This window comes from Atractosteus spatula, chromosome 20 (genome assembly GCF_055471065.1).
Source record: "Atractosteus spatula isolate fAtrSpa1 chromosome 20, fAtrSpa1.hap1, whole genome shotgun sequence".
In the NCBI taxonomy this organism is placed as follows: domain Eukaryota; kingdom Metazoa; phylum Chordata; class Actinopteri; order Semionotiformes; family Lepisosteidae; genus Atractosteus; species Atractosteus spatula.
Genome location: NC_142725.1, coordinates 15,550,992 through 15,569,583, shown reverse-complemented (window position 1 = coordinate 15,569,583; position 18,592 = coordinate 15,550,992). Strand labels below are relative to the sequence as shown.

At 39.2% G+C, this 18,592-nt stretch overlaps 1 protein-coding gene across 2 annotated transcripts; it reads right to left on the bottom strand.

Moving 5' to 3' along the window:
• Positions 1–2,585: 2,585 nt before the first annotated feature.
• On the bottom strand, positions 2,586–18,082 carry LOC148817629 (solute carrier family 35 member E2A). Of its 2 annotated transcripts, XM_088937879.1 has the most exons (11): positions 18,025–18,081; positions 13,630–13,717; positions 13,386–13,493; positions 12,588–13,039; positions 11,862–11,997; positions 11,227–11,354; positions 10,194–10,314; positions 10,032–10,085; positions 9,271–9,343; positions 8,339–8,484; positions 2,586–7,057 (listed from the first exon to the last, which is right to left on the bottom strand). In XM_088937879.1, the coding sequence occupies exons 4-11, from the start codon at positions 12,865–12,867 to the stop codon at positions 6,823–6,825; spliced, it is 1,173 nt and encodes a 390-aa protein (XP_088794005.1). In that variant the 5' UTR covers positions 12,868–13,039; positions 13,386–13,493; positions 13,630–13,717; positions 18,025–18,081; the 3' UTR covers positions 2,586–6,822. The 2 variants fall into 2 exon arrangements, with proteins under 2 accessions (XP_088794005.1, XP_088794004.1); XM_088937878.1 differs by lacking the exon at positions 13,630–13,717 and having other exon boundaries at positions 18,025–18,082.
• Positions 18,083–18,592: the final 510 nt, after the last annotated feature.

Genomic DNA, 18,592 nt, shown 5'->3' with positions numbered 1-18,592 from the left:
ATTAAGTAGGGCTGCCATCTTACTGTGGTCAAAGCAGATGCTGATGAAGAAACAGGGAATGAGTTAGCATCAGTAATTATTTTTACATTTCTTTAAAGTGAAGCAATAAATTTAGAAGGATAAATCCATCCTCATCAAGGAAGTTAATGTGTTCAAAGCTTACACTAAGCTACCTGTAGATTCTATATTTCTTAAAATGATGTTGGAACAATTATTTTATTTGTAAGCGTGTCCTCTGGATCACAGCTGAAGAATGCAGTGGGAACTGGCTGAGAGAAGAGCTGATCTGATGGTGATGTGACATCCCAGGAATTCTCTGAGCCAATGATTTTGACTGACCATTTGGATAAAAAGATGGAGTAGCTCCATGTATCAATTTTCCGTAAAGTGATGATGATGGAAAATAGCCATTGAACTTGATTTTAGAAATATTAAATTGGTAATGTTAAACATTACATTTCACACCTCTCCCCTGTCCTGACTTCACCCTACCCGATTGGCCACTCTGTCTGTCCCCTGCTCCGATCTCTCGCTCCTCCTCTCTCCCAGCTTTTGTTCTCCTGCTACATTACCTTTGCTTACTGCCCTGTCTTTCTCACACCTGAAGAAGGCTCCACTGCCGAAACGCCGTGTTTTCTTTCTTCTCTTTTCAGCAGGAATAAACCTATTACTTGTTCCTTTGCAGCCTACGCATGCTGACGCAGCTACCCGCCTAAAGGTAAGAAATCTGCATTAGGCAAAACATGAGAAGTTTACCAATGGGAGGACATTCAGCCTATCTTGTCACTCGAGACTCGATTGAATCGAGAATTTAAGCTACGGAATCAGCTTCAACAACACGGCTGTTTACGTGAAATAATACTCACAAGACAAAGACCGAGATAGACACAAATTAATTTTATTTTACACACAAACTGTCCAGCACTTCTGAACAGTGGGATAAGAAAAATAAGGAATTTACATTGATTTCAAGTACACTTTACAAATCAAGACAGCTTGGAGGTAGGGAAATACTAAATGAACTGAAAAGTAAAAAAGTTCAAAACAACTGAATTGCATAAAAAAGTAATATCCACAACTTCAGTTTAAATTCAGTAGGTTTGGTCAACATCCCACAAAAAGTATATTATAGCCTTGGAAAGATTTTAAAGAGAAACAACAGGAAGGATTCCTGGTCTCTGGGTATTGTCATATGTACAAACAGGTTAAATTCCTGCAGTCTAGAACAAAGGAGATTTAGTTCCTTCATAAAAAAAGTGTAATAGGTAAAACAGGATTAATACTGTGCGACTATTTCACAATCAGTAGTGAAAGAGGGACACAGGGTCACAATTGTAATTGTAAATCATTTAGGATGAAGAATAAAAAAGCACAAAGCACTTCTTTAAAGAAAGTCCTGGGCATCTGCAGAATGCTTCCCCGTCAGGAGACTGAAGACTTATCTCTGCGCCTTTTTAAGATACGTCTGAAGTGAATCTTAAACTTCATAATCTTCTGCAGTGCCATAAAAGGATTGAAGGGTCGAATGGATTCATTGTTTACAATCTTTATGTTATTTATAGTGTTTCACTTTTTAGACCTTATACTTAATGTAATATCAATACTTTCAGGTTACATTTAGATATTTTTCTTTTTCTCTGTAAATACTCTTCTTCTTTCACTTCTTGTTCCTAAAAAATCTTAGTCTCAATTCAAGCCCTAGACAGTGAAATGGATCATAGGCACTACACATGACGAAGCATGGTCGATAATTGAGTAAAGACAGATTTTTTTTAGATGTCTCAAATTCAAGATTATGGTAATGGATGTATAAAACAAAGAAATGCAATACTAACAAAATTAAGATTTGCATTGCTGCTTATAATCAGAAGTAAAAAGAATAATACCAAAACTATAATACTGAATATATGAAACCAGAACAATCTATTAAAATTAAAAAGTGATGAAAATATGTAGATCGTTGGAATATACAGTATGCAAATTTAATCAAGTCTTCAAAAACACGGACAGATTTGACAATTCAATGCGTACTTGTCTTTTCTATAAGTCCTAGAATACAAGTAAAAGAAAAAAGGAAGCACTTCATAATGATGGACATGTGGAGAAGATGATTCGACTCACTGACAGTTACAGTATTTGTATCTGATGATACAGCATTCCTGGAAAAGTACTGAACACATTTAGCTCTCAAATAATAGTGAAATGTACTACTCAAATTCTTTTATTGCCCCTTTTGAGTTAATGGAAATGGAAGACACTACTGTGTATACTGGGAAGTCCTCTAAAGCGTAGGAAGAAAGTTATAAGGAAATTACTTAAATATTATTAAAGATGTTCCAACATGTTACTAGTGGACTGGCATTATGATCAGATCTACAGCATGTGAAAGTGAATGGTGGTTAAACTGGATTAATGTTACACCCTCATTGAGATCTTCAGCGTAGTGGTAATTATATAGATATGGCTTTAACCATCAATGTAACGTTGTGACGTAGTGGCTTGCAGAGCACACCATAGCAAAATATAGTAAACACATTTAGAATCATTCTCTATTGGATTGTGTTAAGCAATACACAAACATACAGTTCTCATTAAGACAGTATTTAATTACAATTAGACAATTTCCTTTATACACTCACAATATAACGCAGAGTACATAAAAGATTCTAAGGATGGTCCTCTTATTTAGGCACAGACACCAGAGTCTCTGGGGGAACAAGTCTCTGAGTAATCACTTGTAATCGAAGGCAGCAGATAATGTCATCACCATTCTAATAGGACAAACAGGACTCTAAAATAAGCAAAGGCAGCACAGTAAGGTTCTTGTCCATTCAAGATATTACAGACTGATATTGTAGGTAGTACTTGGGACAGTTAACGCATGCACAAAACACAACAGTCATCCTAGAAGGTGCAACATTATTACAGATCAACCCCTGCTGCTCTTTTATTACTCTAGTTAGAAATTAATTACAACAAACAAATACTGCTCTGTGAAATGTATTGCATGGTATTTGTCTCAAAATTATTTCACTGAGAGCCAAAGGCCATTGACATGTCATTTCACTACTTTTGTGAAAATTTTCAGGCTGTGGTTAAAAACACTGCGATACCAGAGTGGTCTCAGGCAAATGATTTTCCATATCTGTTAAATCTTAGGGATGCCCCAAGTCAAAATGGGCATCATATCTGAAAGACTGATATGTCTTAAGAAAACAGAAAGAAGGAGAATCACAATACTACAAGTGTTGATACAAGGAAGACAAAGCAAACACTGAACATATTCGGCACCCTGAAATCAAACACTAGTAACATCCACAGGGTTTAACAAGTAGTCTTACTGTCCATCTTACATGCCATTAACAGTTTTTTTTAAATAATTATGTAAAAAATACTTCTTACATTTTGCACCACACGCTAGCTTACAACGGTCAAAGCTTTGGTGCAGATTTCATTTCTTAACAACACTGCATTTGTAAATGGAAGCTAATTCATAATTGTGTACGCATTTGCACATTCTCGCCAAAAAACAGTGACTGCAGCTGATCTGGTATCCCAGATAAAATTCTCGAACATGACTCGCACCTCGAGTTAAGTTTACAAAAACGGATAAGGAAGCCATGGAGGTAAGGGAAGTCTGGGAACTCCAGTGGCACGGCGCATTGTCAAATTAACGGTAACACTTCTGCTGACATCTTTAAACGTGTTGAAGCGCAGTACGTTACATTCTTGAAAATACACATCTGAAAATGAGGGGTCATACGCAAAGCTACTTTCACTTCACCCAGGACAAAATGTCTGCAAGTGTGAAAGTGCCAGCCAAAGTTGGAAGAAGGCTGACCTGGGATTGGAGGTGGGCTAAAAACGGAGGCAAAACACTGCTCTTGTCAATATCTATGAAAACAATTCAGTGCGGAGTTGTTGACGTGGCAGCTGTATTTAGGCTATGGAATAAAATAAAATTAACAAACCAGGACTTGGTTCAAGTCTATTAATACACAGTCACTTGCCAGAATCAGTTCCCCAGAATGCAAGATTTAATGTGAGCAATGAGGGCTATGACAAATGTACAAAATCTGGATTTCCGTAGGTAGGAAAAAGTGGTTCAACTCCATTTCATGGAAGTTCCTCTTCAAACAAAAGGACGCTCTATGCCCTCTTTTATTGTAAAAGACACACCACTCTCACAGTTTATACTAACACCCTTCGACTTCCTTTTTTTATGTCTAGTTTGTCACAAAAGATGCTGCTCATCACCTCCAGAACTCTTGGAATGTCTACCCCTCTGCTGACAGTCAGTAGTTTAACGATGAAGAATACCCACACAGATTCCTTCCTGTTTTCCTGTTTGGTCCACACCTGAGTATCTAAAATGGTTTAGATACTCAGGTGTGGACATGAAACAGTGAGACAGTAAGCAGTGGCATCAGGTCTCACCTGGAAGAGGCAACCTAAGGTCAAAACCTCTCCAAATCTATACAGCCTCCTCCCCTAATGGTCACATTTCTCAACCTTAGAGATTCACACAGGCTTGATATCAACATATCAAATGCGGTATACAATTTACTGGACATTTTTTTTCCATTTTAAAACTTATCATCTCCAAAAAAAATCTTTAGATTTCCCTAGCTTCAAAGTTAGCCACTTTCAGTGAACTGTGTACAAGGGTCCAATGAGATGATTCTTTAAAGCAGCCCAGCCATGTTTCACGGCCATGAGAAAAAAAACAGTTTTAAAAGAAATTATTGAAAGAGCACTATTCAAATAGTTTAAGTGGTTCAAAGTCTATGGAAAAATCACATACCCTGTATGACAATCAAAACACAAAATTAATAACCCTTTGCCATTACAGATTGCACAAAGGACCCTGAATGGGGTTTCTAGAAAGACAGAAACCATCACTTCCATTTCAAAGAGAAACCAAAACCGGGTTCTTGATCTCTGTGGCTGGTATTCCCAGTATTGAAGTCAGTAGGAGACTGTAGGACAAAAGTCCCGCAGAGATCAAATTTCCTGAAACATATTCCGTCAATATTTAAAAGGAGTCAAATCCTGGAAAACCATAGCTGGGTTCACAACTAAAATAAAGAAAAGTTAAAGTAAACTCTTCTGATAGTTGACGTTAAAGTGGATCTCAGTCGTGCGATCAACATTTTCGTGCTACAAATCTGTTTGCATTAACCATGAACCGATATCTGCATAGATTTTCTGCTCCCAAGTCATTGTATTAGTCCCTTCCATAAAAAAACAAGGCTCCTTAGCATTCCAAACACTGACAAGCAAAGATTAACCTACTTTTAATCAAAATACTGCTATTGTTTATTCATTATTCATTGTGAAGTACCAAAATGAGCAACAGAATACTGTTCCCTTTTCACTTACAAACACTTCTGTCACATCTCTTTCTCAGCATCCTCCTCTTGCTTGCAAAAAAAGACCCTGTACACTTATTTACACAAGGTCTTTCCTCTGCTACACTATTAAGCTTGTGGAAAACAAATTAAGGCTCCGTTTTTATGAAGATGTACAGTGCACCTCATAACCTTATATAGAACATTAGTGGACTACACAATATTCTACCCAGTATTACATTATGAACAGTTTCTATTTCTACTGTTTAGCACTATGGTAACCTACAAGTCAAAAAAATAGCCAGACTGCACATGAACACACACCTGTCAGTATAAAAAAATACAACTTTTAAAAACCGCTCTGCAGAACTACCAATCCGTTATGAGTTTTGTCTCTAAAAAAGGAAACCCTCTATTAAAGATACTCTTTAAAAAACAAATTTGAATCATGTGAATACATTTTTAAAAGGCATATTCATGTGGGGGTTTTCAGCTGAGAACATCATCCATGTTTCCCAGTATATCTGAAATGTGGTGCTCGCTCTAAGACTTTCAAACAGAAAATTAATAAGATTTAATGTTACTTTATCAAGAATTGATTTTTTTTACCATGTGGTCAAATCTATATAGTGATCTGTTTTTTTTAATCATAACTATTTTCCTCTTGTATTTCAAATATTTAAATCTCCAACTTTAAACAGTGTCTGAGAGACAGGCAGACGATTGATTCATGTGGAGAAACTCCCATATTAAGGAATTAGAAGGTAGGCAATTTCTTTCCATAGACGTTCAGCAGTGGTTTAAGGCCCCATGCTGCTGAGCATCTGTTTTGCTGGTCTGTACCGTTAATATCCGGGTATGGAGTCCCTTTGCAACAGAGTGAAATTAGGCAAAATGACCAAAAGATGCCACCATCTGCACATGCTTAACTCCCAAGGGAATCTCAGGGCTGTTTTTTCCACAACCTCTCTCCCATGTTCTGAGAACAGATGTGCAGGAAAGACAGCCGAGGCTATTGCGTGGGTGCAGTGGGGTTGTCACCACCCACACAGGCACAGAAGGAGAGATACTGGAACCATGTGGCTTTGGAAGTCCATCAGCTTTCAGTCACTATTTTCCCCTGAGCTGCACACAATGAGGAATTCCACATCTAAGGGTGATGCAGAAGAACAAGCAACAAAGAACTGGCCACAGTGAGGCAGCTAATTCTTTTAAAGTGGAATGTGGCCATTTTATTGGTCTTTCTCAGTAGCAGCACTTAAAATGCTCGATTAGAAGGGCTTCAGGAATAAAATTAAGGTTTATAACTAAGGTTCTCCTCATGAATGCTTGATTTAAAGGTGAAAAGAGGATAAAGTGCAAATCATGGAGTCACAAGCTTTCACTGGCCTTGTCTAGCAGCCAAGTGCCTTTGGACTCCCACTGCACAGGCCTCTGTCAGTTATCACCTCATCGTCGTCAGTGTGGGCTGCTACTCCTGCAAGGGCCTGACATCGCTCTCCTGCAGCGGGGGCTTCTCATTCTGTGGGTGAGCCGCATGGGCCAATGCCTGCAAGCTGTGCCTCTGCGCCTGCTTGGCCTTGTTGTACAGCATAACCCCAATGATGACCAGCACTGTCCCCACTCCTGACAGGACTGTGATGTTATTACTGAATATGATGACACTCAGCCAGATGGACAGGGCGTGCTTCACTGTGCTGGCCACACTGGAAACAGAAAAGAGAAAATAAGAGAGAGAGAGAGACAGAGGGGTATTGGATCGATCAATTTCATCCAGTAAAAGATAACATTCCACATTTCACTATCAACCCTTCCTGCTGTACAGCATTCCTGATTTTGTTAGGGTGGCTGGAAATCCTCAGGAATTTGCTTTTGTCATAAGGTTTGATAAGACAGATTCAAGCTGTTATCATGTGCCAGGGGTCTCCAAATCTGTTCCTGGAGTGCTCCAATCCATTTAGTCTTATCAGTCACCTAACTCTAAAGTTTGGTAACACTTATAAATGATTACTCAAATAAGCAAACAATTTGTCCAATTAATAGAAATGTGGTCTTTGAGGACTCAAGTATATCAGATATATTGGGGGCCAGCTATCAACAACAGCTCCCATCTGTGGTCCTAGATCAGCGCTAGCTCCACAAAAAAAGGAGTAAAGTTAGACTTATACAGAAATCCCCAGCCCTGACTTCAACACAGCCCAGGAGTCTGAATATGCCATGGTGATACTAAATCTAGTCTGTCCCCTTTTGTGTGCCAAGAGCTTGTGCAGTATGTTCTTTCAATATGTGGTAGAGCTGCCTGTAACAGAGGGGAACTACAGCACAAATTCAGCTGTTTCTGCAAGCTGATTTTCACATTAGAATGCAGGCCACTAACAGAGTCCTGAGTCATGTGCTTAACTGTTTCTCAGAAACCATAGCTGCAAACCTGACTCCTTCTGGTCTCTAGTGACCTTTCAGCATAACTAAACCCTCACAGTTTGTTTTCGTTTCTCCTTCTGCATACCAAAGAGGTTATTCATTTAAGGCATTTAAGGTTATTCTCGGATGCAGCAGATCCTAATTACCAAATGTGTGAGTTAATGTACCTCAACTCAAACACCTTTGTGACAGGGTATCAGGTATTGCTCGTCCGGGAGACCACAGCTGCCACAAGCTGTAATATAACAGCAGCTGTGATTGTGCCTATATAGCCATGACTGTTCTCTTCAGTAGAGGTGTGGCTGCTGTGCAGGAGAGAAGCCACCCTCCAGGGATCTGCAGGAAATCCAAACTAAAAGCCTACAGAGCAGCTGAGATGCTGGTGGCTGCAACTCAAGTAGAAGACTAAGGGAAGACCGATGAGCCACAGGGCAGCCTTACAGACCAGCTGGGATGCTGTTTTGCTGTCGTCATTTCACCAGCCTGTCACAAGCTTCTTAACAAGCTCATTTCTGCAGGGGACAAACATACAGCCAAGCCAGTCTTCTCAGTCTGCAGGCCCTCACCTGAAGGTTACTGGGGAAATCCTGCCCATCAGTGCATAAGCTGTGATGCTCTGCAGGTGAAAGAGAACCCCGTCAAACAGAAGCAGGAGGATGATGTCCTGACTGAAGTTGAAGCTTCGTCCACTCTTTCCGATCACAGGAACATCCTGCACGTTCAAACAAAGTGAAATCCATCAATCGCAACGGGCCCCCGAACGCCCAGTAGGCACAGCACTTGGCATAGGGCAGTTATCCAATGAGATTTCGTTGATGATTCATAAACTGGCAAGAGATGCATCCTATGCAAACTGCAGGAGAAGTGGTAATGAAATAAATGGAACACAGAAACAAATAAGAACTGAGGATAACCCACAGAGTTTGTCCTAGGGAAAGCAGTACAGGCTGCGCATTTAAAATATTAGCAGTTTGCAAATTTGCTTGCTTTTCAAATAAGCAATGTGAATAATGTTTAAATTTCTGATAATGGCATCTTGGCCCTTAAACACAAAAGAGACCAGACATTTCGCTGGAACAAAATAAAAGCTATTAACTCGATCTCGAGTCCAATTTCTAAGTACCATTGAAAATGAAGACTGATTTATTTTGCAAGCCTGCCGTTCTGCAATATGTTTCTCTGACTAACATCAGCCATGACACTCATTTTAACAAACTTTTTAAAAGGGGGGTATTTTTTCACATAACTTTCACATAACACAGTGAAGGCAACAGGAAAATATGCATGGCAGTTTTGTTATCTTCTTCTTTAGCATAGTGCAATACAGTTAAAAAGAAACAGTATGGCTGACAGACTGAGTCAGACGAGAGAGCTTGTCACACAAGAGAATGGCTTAAGTCACGGATGAGAAAATGTTTTGCTTGAATTACTACATTTAACCCAGCAAAGGTGAAATACACTCAGGTCAAATGCAGATCAGGTTTCGGACATAACTCACCATGAGGAAGATCCAGGCAGGTATAAGCATTATGACTGCTGCAGCACTGGTATAAAATTGAAGCTCTGGTGGGCTGAAGAGAAAGCAGAAGAACACTTGACGTTTCTCGTTCTGAACAAGCTATTTTCACACGTTTTGTCAGATCAGGCACAGATTAACTCGCCTGACCTGTGATCCAAATTTCTCAATCTAACTGCTGACAATATTTGGGTAAAATGTCAGAGCACCTGTCTTAACACGCCTTGACCAGTTTCTAACTCTGAGTAAAGAACCTCTGATGCCCAACACTGTTCAAATGTTTTGAGTTTTACTTTCTGAAGTATTTAACTAAAAAAACAGGGAGACCTTTTTCAAGGTTTACTCTAAGGAGTCTGAAACACGTTTAGGTTTTTTAATTAATATTTGAGGAGCAAAACAGGAATGCTAATTTCAATAGAACAGGATGGAAAGAAGACAAAGGAAAAACAACATTTAATTAATATTAGCTATTCACGTCTTTAACAGATTCCAGTGTATCAACATTCATATTAAATTGGTGGAAAGCAGAAAAAACATATTTGTTCAAAGACATTAATATATTTTTCAAAATTTACTTATCCTCCAATCAGTTTTCTTGTTTCCTCTTTTTTTCAGAAAAAAAACTGCTGTATATTGAAAACACTAACTAAAATACACATTTGCATCACCAGAAATTCTCAGTTCTCAATAAACCAAAGGTAAAAGTATATCTGGTTCACGTATAATAAAAGTTACAGACCCACCTGAACTTGTACTTGTCTCCACTTAAAAGCTTTTTCGAAAAGACGTTCTGCAAACTACAAAAGGAAAGAAGAAAATTAGAAAGAAGCATTACCATTAGATTATGCATTCCGATCAACTAGAAAATGAACACACTGAATATCTGCCTAATAGGAGTGCTTTACCAGTCCATGATGTTGGTGGACAGCGCTGCAGAAAAGCCAAGCATGTTGAAGCTGATCTCAGTGGCCGTGCAGAGAGCTAGTCCCGCCATGACAGGAAACAGAGACAGATTCACCCACAAGCCTACAAACAGCACAGGCACCATCAGAACAACCAAGGGGGTGTACGGACACATGGGAATTGTAAAACATTTGCTGCCATGTCAAGTATGCTCCTGTTTTTGCCCTAATAAAAAAATAACAACACAATGAAGTTGCAAATTATGATGGAATCCATTTAGGACAGCCATTTAAAAATCCCAACAGGATGTTTAAAGCAGGTTATAAATTTGCACTGTGAGATTTTCAGATCTGAATTATAAAAGTGATTACCTAGTTCAATTAAGACTTCAGATTAATATTAGGTTGTACAAATTAAGGTTTAATAGATATACTATTATCAATTTACTATTAAGAGAAGTTCTATGGAATATTTTACATAATTCAAAAAGTGCCACCAATAAGTGCCATCTGAATGAGAGCAAAATGAAAATATTTCACAGCCACAGCAATGTTGACAGGCCAGACCATTTCGGTCATGTTAAGCAACCTCTCAACATGCTCATTGGCTCACATCCAAGTTAACGTGCCCATACAGGATGGGATCCTGAATGTTCTAGGTCAAGTACATACTGTATAGCAAATGATCACATAATTAATGCAGCATTACAATTTCTTTATCTCTATTTGCTGAAAGTAACCTGGAATCCTTTGATGAGAAGACAGCACAGAAAAATTACATGGAAAAATTTGTAACAAAGTTTGTGTTATAATACACAGATGAAAAATATTATTTGTATTGTTAGTAGGTTTCAAAAACTGAATCTGGAACATTTGAGAAACTGGCTGTCAAACATTAAACACACAGCTGCACAAGTGTCAAGACAATGTGCACTGAGAGGTGTTAAGCAGTTATCCACTTTCCAACATGTACAGCATATGTCAAAAGTGGTGCTGTGAACCAGTATTTATACAGAAATGAACAGCACATGGTTACCTGTATACTCGCCCAGAATTAACCTGGACATAATGACAGTGAAGAGTGGAGCTGAGCTCTTCACTGTCTCGGCAAAGGAAACCGCAATGTTCTTCAGACTCACCAGCCCCAGCACCACTGTGGCAAACCTGGGAGACCAGGAAACGCAAACACAAGGGATATGAACAAATAGAGCCACACCTCAGGACAGACGTTCCCCATGAGCTCGATGGCTATAGACTGCACCCCATGTGCTGGCACATCTGAAGAATGGTCACTCTCTAACAGGTAGTATTACGAAATTCAAGCAAAGGTTGTGACAATATTTGAACATGCAGAGACAGAAAAAGTGCTTTTTATTCAGCATATCTGTCCTCAGATAACATAGAAGACTAGACAGCTGAGCAGAGGTCATAGTAGCATAATGACCTCTGAGATGTCAACCTGGGTCTCTTCTTAACTGCTTCTAATACAAAACAGCTTCCCCGTGTACAGAGGAACTGAGCTGTGAGACTCCACTCCTGAATCGTTTCCCCGTCTGCAGCAGCAACATCAACCAATTGCCACCAATCGGGCAACATATCCTTCTCAGGAGTTCCGAGAATAGGAGTGCAAGAGACTGCTTTATAAACATCTTATTAAGGAAAAGCAGTGACCTCATTAATCCAACAAACAGCATGATCATGATGAAGTTGGGAGGGTACTCCGTCCGCGTCTTGTGATGGTACAGGCAGCAGGGGACATATGTCTTCACACAGCCAATCACAGTGGTGGACAGCATCTGAACAGCACCTGTGAGAGACAAAACCCCCAAACTACTGATCAGAGTCACGAAGACTTACATTTTCCAATGAGTAAAACATATTCCCATTTATAGTCCAGCTACATCAAAACAATACGACAATAATCTTTTTTATCTCATCTTAATGACAGCAAAGTAAAAACTGCAAACACTGAACCTTCACCTGTTCTTTGGGAGTTACTTAAGAGCACTGGCCTAAATCAGTTTCCTGCTTTCACTGTTTGAATGTCAAAATCTTACAAGGAAAATTATTATAAATTACTACAATTACTACAGTGATCTCTTGCAGGTCCCTCTGCTTCCCGGTGTCTTTTTTTCTCGCTGCGTTTGCATTTATTGCATTGAGTTAGTAGCTTTAGCATCATAACTTCACAACTGTAAGTATTCAAAGGCTGATTTGAAAGATAACGTAAAAGTCCAGCAGTTTCTGGCCCTAAAGCTCCACACTGAAATCTGCATTTGCATTTGCAATGTAGAGCAAAGGGGAATCAGTGTTTTCACTGCCCTTCAACACCTCCAAAGTATCCGATCGAATAAAAACCGACTGCTGTGGCGATCAGCAGACCTAAAAGCAGCTTACCCAGCATGCCCGGCTCTCCCTCCAGCAGGGAAAGGATGTACTTGTTGAGGAAGAGTGTGCAGAAGCTAAAGAAATACCACAGAGCGAGGAACGCGAGAGCCCTGGAGTTCCAGACCCCCGAATCGGCCTCGATGACGGTGGTCTCGGTGAAGGTGATCTTCAGCACGCCCTCCCCCGGGCAGCTCTCGCTGCGCGCCAGCACCACGCGCTCCGGCCGGCTGCGGAACAGCGGGAGGAAGCGCCACGGCGACGGCTTCCTGGCCTGGCCATCGGTCGCCATGGCTACGCCTCAGGCTCGCCTCAACAGCCCCTCAGCATCCAGAAAGCAAACGGTGAAGGGGATTCAGGATGGGAGAGTGTTGTGAAAGCCCATCCTGCTTGTGCCGGCAAAATTCCAAAGTGGCTCCACTTGCTTCACTATCATTACCCCAGCATTTCACTTTCGACGTCGTCTGAAAAAAAACGCAGCCAAATGGGTTTAATTGTCTTAAAGAAAGACACAGGAAATCAGAAGCAATGCCTCATTAAATTCAGATCAGTACTCATTTCCACTGTATTACTTTCAATGGGCTCAAAAGGTTGAATCAACACAATCAAAACTTTCAAAAACCAAACAAGCTAGATGGGCAAGACGGTCTCCTATTGTTTGTAAACATGAACATGTTATATGCCAAAAAAACCGAACCACATCTTAGTTTAAAAAAATGATTAAAATACATTTAGGAATTGTACAACAACATCTGGTGAATGAATGCAGTATACAGTATTTACAGAGCCTTGCAAAATGATCAAACCCACCTTTATGGCAGTCAGCTAATCACAGGGCTCATCCATTTAACACACAGCTGGCGGCCCGGTTTTCTGCTTTACTGAGATGTCAGCTGCAGATACAAGATGAATACACCCCTGCAAGCAAACAGCAATGAGGTGAAAAATCTACCTGACTCTAAAACCCCAGAAGAGCGTTAACTTTCACACTGGGGTTTAAAGGACTGGCTAATGCACTTCAGTTCAGAAGAATGAAAAACTAAAGAGTCCATACCCTGTGGTGTGTTCTATTTAAGCAGGAGGCGAGCAGGGAGAAAAGAATTCAGACAGGCTCAGCAGACCTCAACAGGAGTTTTCATGAACTAGAAATTGCGAGACGAGATAAATATTTCAAGGTTAGGACTGTGGCTCCCTCCTCTTATCCTACTGACAAGACAAAAGTTGCCATACTTCAGGGGTATAGTGACACTAGGACTTTATACCTTTAGAATAAATTAGGCTAGCACTGCCACTCTGGAGATCTGGAGGGAAGCTGGACTAGAATAAATGAAAGACTGGGGTGGCTCTAACTATTGTAGGGTCTGGAGGGAGAATCTTGTTGCAGCGTTTCTTGTTTCATTTGTCACTGTTCTGACGTTCTTAGTTGAAACCAAAAACAGGATCTAAAAAAACGTAAACATTATAAGCAGAAAATACCGAACACAAAATGAACTTAATTTAATAGGTAACATGATATTCTTTATTACCAAGAGGTACACAAGTCATAACTACTCTTGCTAGCAGACGTTGAAACCCACCTGCACATGGCGAGTCACAGTCCAATACTATATAGAGCAGCTACTTCATTCTTCTGACTTCTGTCTTAGCAAACTGCAAGGCCACATTCCAGTATCAGAGTGAGATTTACAATAAGATAAATAAGAGATCATAGTTCGCGAGAGAAAAAAGTGTTCTCTTTGCTTCTAATAAATGAACTCCAGAATACTTTATAATGCAAGATTGTATCAAAGGAATGGCAATCACATGCATTCTTTAGGATTTTAGGTAAGGAAAAAGTGGCAGCAGTTTCCCTTGCAGATATCCTGAGAACTGGGTGTGTTAACCGTCATTTCTCAAGAAGCCATAAGCTTGCAGATTTGTTGATATTGCTGAGCAAATGTTTTCCTTTATAATCTTTTCAAATAGCTTTTTATTATGGTTATCATTGTTTATGGTGTAAAAAAATAAATGACAGCCCATTTTAAAAACAAACGGAAAAATAGCTGCCTTGTCTCAATCAGTTGTTTCAGACAGTCTGTCTACATTACCTACTTATTGTTTCATCTCAGTACACTGTGCTGAGAACATCTGAAATTAAATTTCTGTGACAGCTGTTTTTTTTAATCGGGCCTATTTTTAACATTTTTCTATCCGTTTTTTAATTCTTACTTTGGTGTATAAGGAACATGAAATGCCCTCTTTTGGGGAGCCATTTGCTCAGTAGATTTCAGAATACATAAAAATTAAGGTTTTAAAGCTTTTTCTTCCATTGCTTACGTAAAGCAAACGTTCAGAAAGGACATGACTAAAGCATGAGGGTATGAATACGAATGAGCTCTTCATCTAGTCACAACTCTATGGGAGACGGCACTGTCTCATGAATTTGTATATTGACTGTGCAAAAAGACACAGTTAGAAGCTTTGGACAGATCTTTTACCCTTGTACATGACTATATCCATTATCACTTGTCAAGTAAGCTTTGTCATGCTGACAAGTTATAATCAGGGCAAAACAGCAGTCTTAAGCAGCTAGCTCTGAACTGACACATCTGAGAACTCATAAGGCAGTTGTGTCCCCTGTAGGGTTGTGATTGGAGGAAGAACAGAAGGTAATCCTCTACTGAGCTCAAATGTAGGAAAAGCATTTCCACGCTTAAACTGATTTTACCATTTGGTAACTTACAAGATGGTTTTCAAAACAGCTCCAGAGATAAATTTGTTCCATATTTGCTTATAGATCACAAAGTACATGCAGTATACTGATAAAGGACAACTGAAATTAATCTTTTATTTTAGACAATATCAGAATGTTGGCTGGAAGTGGCGAACAAGGAAACTATTTTGTATTGTATATAATGTTTACAAGTCTTATTCCACCTCCTTGGCAGTGACAGTCGTCCTGTTTTGCTAGCTACACAACTAGAGAAGTTTCTTTTCAGCCTTCAAATAATTCTGTCATTATGAAGTTTACGTAAAAAGACAGCACATGTTAAGCGTGTAATTTGTGTAATTTTATATATGGTCTTTATTATTAAATGTGATCCAACTGATAAACACTTAAAGGAGTTTGTTTACAGTAATAATCATTTGCATTGCACTTCCACGACTAATTAACAACAGCTCAGTCAACACAGCACTGAAGTGAAAAGAAATCAAGTCTGCTGAGCTTTCTTCCTGAAACACAGAGAGACAGCCATCTGCTTGCAATGTCGGACATCTGGGATACATTCCATATTACAGTTCTTGCGTTTGCCTTCTTTTCTTACTCTATTTAAACACAGTCAACGTGGCAGAGAAGAAGAAGCCAATGCAAAAACCACAAATCAAATTACTTTTTTTCTCCCCATGACAGCCACAAAATTTGGAAACATGAAAGTACACATGACCACAAACAAACAAAAAAAGTAAACAAAAAAGATTTTCAAGAGCAAAGCCTAAACCGATTGTGCTTTTTTTGTCTTGCTCATTAGAGACTTGATTTTTTTCCCCAACTTGAAGAAGGAAAGAAAGTTAAACTCACTTTCACAAACTGCATGAAAAGTGCACACAGACTAGACCTGAACATTTAGCGCTTTGAAGAATTGCGTTCATTGTGACAGGAATTCTAAAAATACAAGAGTTGTGCCTGACTAATGAATAATAAACTGCTCCTGATTTTTATTTTCATCCCAAATTTGTATGACAAAACCTCAGTCGTGAGAGTCTTTGAAACACCTTTCTTACCCTTAGGAACAGCAGCACGATTTGTTACATACTGTAATTTCACAGATGCTTCTATTAAATCATTCCAGTGACAACAGAATTAAAGCAGGTCAAAATAGCATGATTCCTTCTCCATCTTTTTCTCGAACTGTAAACTGAACCTGTTTGAAAACAGGTGATATCTTTAATTTCAGATTGTGCAGGAAACATTCCAGGCACTAACGGACTCGGGTTATACCCTATTTAACAAGATGACAGAATCAAACCTCATGTGATAAGCATATCAAACAGCTACGATTAAATTTAAATCCACAGTTAATACAATTACAATAGGGCCAAACAGTTACATGTTACATGTATCATCTTCTGTGCCACTTTATTGTAACATTGTGCAGCACATCAACGTCAGGCTAGTCAGATATCAGTCACTAAATGACACATGAAGGCTGTGTCAACCACAGTGGTGGACTGAGCCAGTCTTCCTCACACCCTGCAAGATGACTGATTTGAAGCTTAACAGTCACCAGAGGTCAACAGCTACCAGAGGACAGCATGGCTCAGAATGAGGTACAGTGATTGATTTTGATATAGAAATGGTGGCACTGAGATGTCATAGTGCAGCTGCAAATTAAAAAATTAAATTAATAAACTCTCTTAGCCAAACTTGGTATGTATCACCCTGGATAAATGCAATTACAATAAGAAGTATTAAAGTAAAACAGTATTGCTCCATGAACAATTATGGAGCCCCTTGACCAAGTTGCCTTATTCTGAGATTTCAAGCTCACTTTGTTAAACCACAGCCAAGGGTTGAAACCTAAAATTTATCGGGTATCATTCACATACATCTGCAGTCACAATTTCATAACCTGTATTCCTACATTACAAAGGACTGGCCTTACACTGATCAAAAGGCTGAGCAAACATTCCTCACATTAACATTCATAGTGATTCTGTGCTTATAGAAATCAACACCCCACTATTCGATGAGTCTTTGTTGTCCTCTAGTGATAAATAATTAATGGAAACTTGTCATTATATAATTAATAAAAGACATTTCTTCCTTAGCATTTCTGACACAGAATCTTCACATATAGCATTAGATTTTAATCTGTTTAAGATTTGTGTAATTCAGGACTTTCTATCAAAGTTATTTACGACAGTGAAATGCTGTAGCTTATTTTATGTCCCTGGCTTTAAGTAGGGATGATTCTCACTAAAAATAATTTTAATTCCGAAGCAAATCTGATAGGTAAAAATGAATCCGATCTCAGCGACGATTACTTAACAAACGAAACACAAGATTCGTTTTTATCACACAAGTGGTATTCGTGCGTTATGTTTTTGTAACGTATAGGTCTTGCACATTATCCACAACATATTCAAATGGTCTCAATGCCGTTGCTGTACTTCAGTATTTCACGAGTAACGAACTTTCTCAAACACGGTCAAAATGGATCACACGTTGAATTTTTCAGCTAGGTAGTTTTTTTTTAAAAAAACATATCCCTCGGGTCTTCCTATATCGTTGGTGGTGACATCTGATCTAGCCTGACGCCACCGACTTTTCATTTTACATTTTTCCTCCAGTACCTTTGCAACCAGAGATGTTTTGTGGGTGGAAGCCCTTTGTGTTTCTAATCTTCTTATGGCGTTTGCGAAGTAGCTAAACTGTTTAAACAATGTTGTGCATATATTGTTCTCTTACCTCGCACCTCCGAGCTACAGTAACAAGCCAGCCCACTTTCTCCAGACTAATACTTCGGTCTTTTCCACCGTACGGAAAACAAGGGTTACGCGGAGTTTGAAGAAAAAAGCTGGGCATCCAGATGCTTACCCGGAGTTTCAAAACAGACCCGTGTAAAAAGCGTCACACCCAACAGGGTGCGGTGCCACTGAAATGTTTTCCGATTTACTGCGCAGCTGAAACATCGTTTGACTTTGAATTTTCATACACCTTTGCGTGGCAGCTCCCCCTCCTAACATATTTATTCATCTTGTTTAATGGATTTTGTTTCCGCTATCCTGTAAATATTTATCGAAAATCTGAGTATAACAAGCCCAGTTTGATTTGTTTCCGTTAGCCTCTAAACGTACAATTGCAGCGCAGATATTGTAAACCTGCATGTAAAATTAATTATTTGTATGACCGGCAGAGAAGCATATATAGAGAAGGCTTTGAGATAGCGTTAAACACTGCCATATGCAACCCAACTGTAGTTTTTAAGGGCAACTCTGTAATACCACGGGTTGTGACATTAAAAAACAAGAACTCA